This window comes from Acomys russatus, chromosome 17, assembly GCF_903995435.1.
Source record: "Acomys russatus chromosome 17, mAcoRus1.1, whole genome shotgun sequence".
NCBI lineage: Eukaryota > Metazoa > Chordata > Mammalia > Rodentia > Muridae > Acomys > Acomys russatus.
Window position 1 is genome coordinate 44,528,730 of NC_067153.1, and position 8,936 is coordinate 44,537,665.

The following is an 8,936-nucleotide window of genomic DNA, read 5'->3' on the forward strand; positions in this document are numbered from 1 at the left end:
ACTATACTGCTCACAGTGTGAAGAGTTAGTCACCCAAATTTCAAAGCCAAACTCTGGGCCTTTGTCTGTTTTCTGCAGTGCTGGGCAGCACATCCAGGGCTTGTACACGAGTACTAAGTCACCAAGCTTCTTCTCAGCTCAGAGCTTGAGTTTCACCCCCACAATGGAGGCTGTGCTCTTAGGGGATATCTGCCCTCGGCCAGCTTTCAAATCTGCAAAATGGGGATTACAGCCTTCGAAAGGAAAAAACCAAAGCATGCATTACTGTGTTTGCGTGAGGCCAGAGAACAACTTGCAGGGGTCACTTCTCCACTACCACACGGTTTCCAGCACTGAACTCAAGCCATCAGGCTAATCCAAAAGTGTCGCTAGCCACTGAGCCACCTCTCTGGCCCAACAATGTCTTCACTGAATTAAGTTCGGTCTACTCAGACCTGTGGGAGCAGGGGACTCAGCTGGACCTCATTAATCTGGTGATTTGTGAAATTAGTGAACTTGAATGAGGTGCTTAGCTTCTTCTACCCAATTCTCAGACATGACACAAATCCAGAACATGGGAGTATAGAGGCAGGACCATCAGGAGTTCAAGGATGGTCTCTGCTACACAGCCACCTTGAGGCCCCAAAAGCCTACACAAAGAAACCTTGGCTTGAAAAACAAAACAAAAAACACAAAACAACAACAACAACAACAACAAAAAACCCACAAACAATCTCACAAGAACCCTCACAAATCAGGTATAGTGGAGTGTGCCTGTAATCTCTGCACGTAGGAGGCAGAAAGACAGGAGGGTCTTTATGAGTTCAACTAGCTTCATCCTCATAGTGAGACTGTCTCAAAAATCAAATAAAACAACAAAATGAAACAAAAAACCCCAACACAACAAATAAGGAACTAGAACAAAGAAAGCAGGTAAAGAGGAGGGTTTGGGTATCCACAGAGGAATCTGCAAATGTCACAGTGCTCTGAAGCTGTTAGGGAGGGACACCCCCAGCACCCCAAGGTTCAGAAAGTTCACTGGGGGAGCAGAGTAATTTATCAGTGGGTGCATGAGACAATCTGACAAGTCCAAACCAGTTTCTCTGGTTAGGCCAGAACCCTGAGAGGCCTCACAAGGTGTAAAGGCAGATACTTTAATTTCCAGACACCATGGATTTGGGGTTGTCTATGCTAGCTAAGCCTTGGTCCTGAATGGGAAGACAGGAACCCCATTCCCTCTCCTAAGGATTCCTGGTTGCAAGGACTGGAAGTTCCCGTGAGAGCTCAGCACAGCTGTTTTAATGCAGCCTCCTCAGGGCCTCTGCTATAAAGCAGATAGTTGTGCTGGGATGGAGAAAATAAAAGCTGGGAAGAGCCAAGCCCTACTAGAGTCAGCGGCTGAGCTAGACGGACAAGCGCGAGACTAGTCTCGCTGTATCAATGGTTGGTTATTGGCTGTTGGTCTTGGTCTTTAATGTAGTTGTGCACAAAGAACAACATAAAGAATAGATATCTTGACAGCAATGGCCTAATTGCCACAAAAAACTCAATGATCTAATCAGCAGGAAGTCATCTAATAATGACGGCCCGGTTTCTGACCCTTGACTTTATTTAGGGATCTCCTTCCTTTCCTCTCTACGCTTCAGTCTCCGTCTGTCTCTCTTTGGTTTTTCGAGGCAGGGTTTCTCTGTTTAGCCTTGGCCGTTCTAGACCAGGCTGGCCTTGAACTCACAACGATCCGCCTGCCTCTGCCTCCTGAGTGCTGAGATTAAAGGCATGAGCCACCACACCGGGCTTTTTTTAAGTCTCTTACCTAGTGTTAGGGGTTGAAAGAGTGGAAGAAAGAAGAACCCGCAAATTACCTAATACTAGCCACAAGCAGTACGCAGACATATAGCCAGGCATGGGACAGTTGACCTAAGTGCCGTGGAGGAGGCAGCAGAGGAGGAAGGAATGGATATCTTGTTTCAAGATGCCAATAAAAATTTATCGTGGGTATGACCCTGGGATAGTCCCTCCCACCCTGCTTTGCTTCTGGTGCAGATTGTCTGGTTTTTCTTTTTCTTCTTCCTATATTGTTTGAAAAATGTTTGGGTGAACAGCTGAACAGTAGGAAAAATAAGTGGAAGTGGAGGGGCCTGAGAAACAAGAAACGGCTGGGATGGGAAAACGAAAAGGGTCCCTGGACGCTCTGTTCTGAAAGGGCTGCAGAACTGGTAGAACAACTGGGACAACAGGAAGTAAAAGGTCCTGGGAAGCCACCAGCACAAGGAAAGGGAGAACCAAAGGTTCTGTGCCAATGGCGACTGAGCAAGAGAGCGTTAGTGTGTTACAGAAGAGGGAAAGAAACTGCGCTGAAGGACAGTGGGGTTGGAGAAACGCTGAAAGGGCAGGAGGATGGTCTGAAGAAACATCCTGTTCTGACAGAAAGGGTTAATCTCAAACTAACCTCACCAGAGTGAGAGGAGGGGTGGGTTATGAGATGGCCACCATCACCTTTCCTAGTAGCATATGACTGCTAGTGGTGTGGAACAAGGTTATGATGAGATAGGATGGTGTCCCATAGAAATGAGAGATCTGAGGCCTTTTAAAAAGGTCATGGTTTCATATGGAATGTACTTGCCTTATGTCTAAATAACTAGGCTACTCAGAATTATTGCCCCCAGCACTGGGAGGGATTGGTAACAGCTGCACTAGAGCCTGGTGCGCAACTGAAATGACTAACTGGTGGAGGGAAGAAGCTGTGAATATTGAACAGCGAAATAGAGCGAAGGGAATGAATATAATAAAAGATCAATTATTGGGTGAAGGATGGCAATCTGATATACAAGAACAGATCAATTTGATGACATCACTATAGAACAATGTCATATAGCAGCTTTAAGAGCTTGGGACAAAGTTGAGGAGCCCGGGAAAGATCCACCTCATTTATGAAGATTATACAAAGCACCAAAGAAGCCTTCACTGATTTTTTTACAAAGATTCATCTCAGCTGTGAATAAAGCTGTATCAGACTCCGATGCAAGACAGTTGTTGATAAGAGACCTTGACATATGAAAATATGAATACCAAATGAAAAATATTATTAGACCATTAAAGGCAGAGGCATCACCCATAGACAAATGGATAAATAATACAACCAATGTTGTTTCTAACATTTATTATGATAATATCATAGATCAAGCCCGCGCTTCAATCGCAGGAAATACAGTCATTTGTAAAAAGAATGTGACCAGGCTGCTAAAGGTCTCAGGTCTCATAATGCTCAGGGCTTTAATTGTGGGAAATTTGGTCATTTGCAACAAAATTGTGAACAAAGCTTCTCTAATGGCAATGCTTTTTCTAAATATAAACCAGAAAGAAGGATTAGGCTTCCAGGAGTGTGCAGGTGATGTTGCAAGGGCTGCTACTGGTCCAATGAGTGCAGGTCCAAGCAAAAATAAGAGCCGTTTCAAACAAAAGCAACTAAGAGTCACCAGGTTATAGAAAAAACTGCAGAATTAAGTCAGCATATATACTATAAGGATGGAAGACCACAAAAGTTTTGCATCGGGGACGCAGATTTGTTGTATCTCCACAGGAAATTTAAAGCTGTGGATATCATCAAAACAGAGCAGGGGCTGGAGAGATGGCTCAGAGGTTAAGAGCACTGTCTGCTCTTCCAAAGGTCCTGAGTTCGATTCCCAGCGACACACCTAGTGTCTCACAGGCATCTGTAATGTGATCTGATGCCCTCTTCTCATGGGCAGGTGTATATGTGGGCAAAGCAATGTATACATAATAATAAATAAATAAATCTTAAAAAACAAAAAACCCCACAGAAACAAGAACGTTTTCTGCTGGGCATGGTGATGCACACCTTTAGTCCCAGCACTCAGGAGGCAGAGGCAGGTGGATCTCTGCGAGTTCGAGGCCTCCTTCTTAACCCCTGCCTTTTATTCAGGGATCTCTTTTCTATCCTCTGTCCTCTAGTGTTAGAGGGATGGAAGGGTGGAAGAAAAGGGGTGGAGAAAGGTGGAAGAAAGAAGAACCTACAAAGTAGCAAACGCCATCTACAAGCCTCAGTCACTGTTATAATGGACCCATGGCACTGACCCCACTTCACAGGACTGCCAGAACAAATGATAACGATGCGGTGGCGCAGAAAGCCTGAGGAACAGTGAACCTGCACAGCACTCCCACCTCAACAGCCAGCCCAGGCACTCACCATCTTCTGCGGTATTCAGTTTGAGACTCTTGCCCTTAAAACTCAGCTGTCCTCCAGCCACCTGGGTTTTGGCCAGGGTCTCTGCCAGTTTGGCAATGTCTTCAGAAGCCATGACTACAACGGTGGGTTCTCTTGGAGATCTGCAAACTGAAGAAAAAATTGCATTTAAAAAGAATCTTGGAGGGCTGGATAGATGGCTCAGAGGTTAAGAGCACTGATGCTCTTCCAGAGGTCCTGAGTTCAATTCCCAGCAACCACATGGTGGCTCACAACCATCTATAATGAGATCTGGTGTCCTCTTCTGGCCTGCTGGCTCACATGCAGGCAGAACACTGTATAAATAATTGGAGCCAGGCATGGTGGCACACACCTGTCATTCTAGCACTTTGGGAAGCAGAGGTAGGAGGAACCTTGTGAGTTTGACGCCAGCCTGGACAGCCAAGGCTACACAGATAAACCCTGTCTCAAAAGAACAAAAGAAAAATAAAAAAGAATCTTGGGAGGGAGGACTGAAGAGATGGATCATCAGTTAGGAGGACCTGCTGCTCTTACAGAGACCCCACATTTGATTTCCACCACTCATGTAGGCAGCTCACAACTACCTGTTAAGTTCAGTTCCAGGACATCAGACCCCTCTGACCTCTGAGGGTACCTGCATTCACACGCATACACTCACACTCACACATACACATTAAAAACGTGTCCTAGCCAGGTGTGGTGGGGCATGCCTTTAATCCCAGTACTCAGAAAGGCAGAGGCAGGGGGATCGCTGTGACTTCAAGGCCAGCCTGGACTACAAAACAAGTCTAGGACATCCAAGGCCACACAGAGAAACCCTGTCTCAAACAAAACAACAACAACAACAACAAGATAACCTTGTTAAAAGTATTCTTCTGGAAAACTTAAGGCCCTGGGTATGACCCCAAAGCATAACCCCCAAGTATGTGGGAGGGGGGCAGGCAGGAGGACGTCCCCTTGAGATCACTAGTCAGAGGGGTGGATTAGCCCACTTCCTTCCATGAATAACTCAGTAACTAAACCACAAAGAGAAAAGAAAATATTAAAATAACAGTCTGGAAAGTAGAAGAGAGACCAACTTCCACAAGTCCCTCTCCACACTGCCCCAACAGAGAGACCCAGCCAAGGACAGTCAAACCCCAAAGCCAGGGCTGCTTCAAGAGGCACACACCTGCCTGATCATCCTGGCAGCACTGTGTCTGAGGATGCCACTCCTCAAACAGGACATAGACGGCTATGGGATCCAGGTCATCCATGCCAGGGAGTGCCCCACTGCCCATGCTGCCATGACTTGGGGTGGTACACAAGGCTAAGGCCACTGCATGTCTGGTTTCAGACTGCACACGCCACAGCGGCCCCTCAGAGCTTCCTAGGAGACCAGCATTATCTACCTCACAAGGGCTGCCATAGCAACAGAGCAGTGTGTGGAAAACAAAGCCAGCCTCCCATTGTTTCCTGACACACTTTGGACAAGCCAGCTCGCCAGGACACCCTGCATGCTGTTCTCCAATTCAGAAGCCAGGAGCTGAGAGCTGTCTACAAGGCTGAGCCACACAAGATGCTCACATGGATTGCAGTGTCTACCCGCGCTTCTGATCTACTGGCTATGAACTAGGGTTGCCATGACGGTTCCCTTGGGGTCAATTAATTTGCTAGAACAGATCACAGAACACTGGGAAAACAGTATCTACTGGTTTAGTTTTTTTTTTTTTTTAAAGATTTATTTATTACATATACAGTGTTTTGCTTGCATGTATGCCTGCACGCCAGAAGAGGGCACCAGATCTCATTATAGATGGTTTAGGCCATGATGTGGTTGCTGGGAATTGAACTCAGGACCTTTGGAAGAGCAGACAGTGCTCTTAACCTCTGAGCCACCTCTCCAGCCCCTACTTGTTTATTTAAAAAGATGTGTGTGTGTCTGTGTGGCATGTGGGTGTGTGCTGGGGATGGCACCCTAGACCTCTCACATTGAGCTCTACCTTCTACCCTCAACAAATGACTTATTCATTCATTTATTTAGATACAAGGTCTCAATGTGCATCTCTGGTTGACTTGAACTCAATCTGTAAACCAAGATGGTTTCGAAGTCAAAAGCTCTGCCTGCTTCTGCTTCCCCAGCGCTGGGGTTAAAGGTATGCTCCATCATGCCAGCAAACAAAGGGCAGGGGGGGGTTTTAAAGAATACAAATAAGCTGCCAGATAAACACAAAGAAAGCATAGGGAAGGGCTGAGAAAAGAAGCCAGAACGTCCATGCACCTCCCACATGTCCTCCCAGAGTGCGTGTTCAGATACCTGGAAGCATGCCAAGCCCTGTCCTTTTGGAGGTTTATAGACTTTGTTACGTAAGCATGATTGGTTAAAATCATAGGTGCCAATGGCAAAATCTGAGCTTGGGATACAGAGTGAGAGTCCCAGCCCTCTAATTCTGTTTGGGTTGTTGTAACGGCTACCTCCACCTGTCCTAGTGCCACTACCTGTGAGCCAGCGTGCACATTAGGAGTTTCCTCTGCCAGGAAGCAGGACTACAATCAAATACATAGTTGATAATCTCACCACCAGAGACAAAGTTCCCCATAACGAGGATCTTAACAGATTGGCAGAATGGCTGGGGTATAGCCCCAAAAGCCCCTCTAATGTCCTGCCCCACACCAGGCCTCCCTCTCGGTTCAGCCAGCCTCCATCACTTTTCCTCACCTTACGCTTGAGCACCCTGATTACCAATAAGCATAAATCACTACTCGGGATAAGGTATCAAAACAGTCAGCAAAACAGTGCATTGGGCACTATATACTGGACATGCATTGGGCACGTGAAGCACATACCTCTCGAAGCTTATACGCTAAGCAAAATATTTTGCATGTTAATGAAAAAGTGCATGGACATGAGGGAGGGGCCTGGTATTTGTGAGGACCTGGTTTCAATCTCTATCATCACACACAAAAAAGGAAAATAATAAGAAAAGGGCCATGGTGGGGCACACCTATGATCTAGCACTTGGGAGGTGAGGCGAGCCCAGACTACATGAGACTCAGTCTGAATAATACAAAGGAAAAAAAAAAAAAAAAAAAAACCCACACAAACCAACCATTTTGGAAAGGCAAGGAAGAAGAGGTTTTGTTGTTGGTGGTTTTCTTTTGGGGGGGTGCACTTTACAATAGAATGATAAAACGTGCTATCTATAACAAAACCATCGCTATCATAGATTGAGTGCTGCAAAAAACCCATTCCTACAAAGGGAAAAGAACATGCAAAGGCTTGTGTGAGAAAAGGAGGGACTGCAAGGCTAGTGGGGCTATGGCTAGATCAGAGAGATGAACATGTAATTGTTAGAGGAGAAAAGATGAGACTCAAGGCACAAAGGACATTTTAAAGACTGTGTATAAGCATTAGTGACCAGGAGGGTCCCTGGAGGGTATCTAGCAGATAAAAGTGCATCACGCTGCTTTGACAGGAAAAGTGTCCCCGTGTAAGGTCTGACATTGAGGGGCTCAAAGAATGACAACACGAAGTAAAAAAAAAAAAAAAAAAAAAAAAAAAAAATCTATCTAGAACTCAGCCACCTCTTACAGTTCTAAGATGGGACAATGAGATTTAAAACGTGGTGGTGGTAGGGCTCCAGGTAAAAAGCGCGTTCTCAATCCATGGGCTGGGGACACACAGACACACCCCACAGGCTCTCTCCTCCACTCTATAAAGAATGACTAACCAAAGCACAGAGAGGGCCGGAACTGATCTACCCAAGGTCAGCAGGTGGCCTGCGAGGGAGCAGACACAAACGGTCAAACACACAAACGCCTCTGCTCCCGGGCGGCCGCGTGGGAGACGTCCTCAGGTGTACATCCATCCATCGACCCGGCTAAGCGTCAGCAGTGACTCATGCCAGTCCAGCCCGCGCGCGGCCGTGGGCCGACTCCGGTAGGCGGCGATGGGCTGCGGGGCCCCACCCGGAACGCCAGGCGGCCTCGCACCGCCTCCAGGTGAGATGGATGGCAACGTGCGACGCCACCGCAGGCAGCAGCGCGGAGGGAGGCAGCTGGGGCTGGTGCCCACTCTAGGCCTCAGTTTCCCCAAAATGTCAAAGGGCCAGCGCCGCCCAGCGTCCCACCCCACCCACCCCCTAACGCCTGGCCGCGGTGGGCGCAGCGAGGTCAAAGGGCAGGCGCGAGGCGATCGCGGCGGCCCCACCCAGGCCCTGGTGGCCTAGGCAGGTGACAGGAACAACGTGAGGGCCCCGACTCACAGCAAACAGGCGGCACCGCCGCGTGGGGCGACGGAACGCGCGCGTCGGTGACTGCTTGAGAGCCCACGTGAGGACCTATCCGGCCACCGCGCCTCGGTATGGCTTGTCCCAGTGACCAGTCCGCTCGCCTCTCCTCGCTGCCGAGGCTACTCTTCTAGCTTGTGTGCACGCCACCTGCTTCACGATCCCCAGCGATTATGGCGGCGGAGGAGGAATTTTGAAAGCCGGCAGTTTCTTTCCTTCGATTTGATTTGTTCAAGCCCGAGCGGGGTTTTGCAGGGCCCGCCTGCGGGGCCTACCGGGAAGGGAAGTCCTGTCCTCCCCCGCGGGCGTTGGCTGGACGCGACATATGAACTACAACTCCCATGAGGCACTGCGCTGGCGTTCACAACCTTCTCCGCCCGCCCTCTCGGCTTCTGGCTCTTTCTCCACAAGACTGTAGGATGTTGTTTGAGGGGCGCTCCCTCAGACTACAAATCCCGGCAGAC

The 8,936-nt window shown here is 48.2% G+C and overlaps 1 protein-coding gene across 1 annotated transcript in view; it reads right to left on the bottom strand.

Annotated features, from left to right (window-relative positions):
- Rangap1 (Ran GTPase activating protein 1) overlaps positions 1-8,597 on the bottom strand; it is a 28,056-nt gene extending 19,459 nt beyond the window's left edge. The window contains exons 1-2 of the mRNA XM_051160058.1: positions 8,449-8,597; positions 4,187-4,333 (exon numbers count right to left, since the gene is read on the bottom strand). Coding sequence (XP_051016015.1) covers positions 4,187-4,298 — 112 coding nt within the window. The 5' untranslated portion in view covers positions 4,299-4,333; positions 8,449-8,597. The remainder of the gene's footprint in view (positions 1-4,186; positions 4,334-8,448) is intronic.
- Positions 8,598-8,936: the final 339 nt, after the last annotated feature.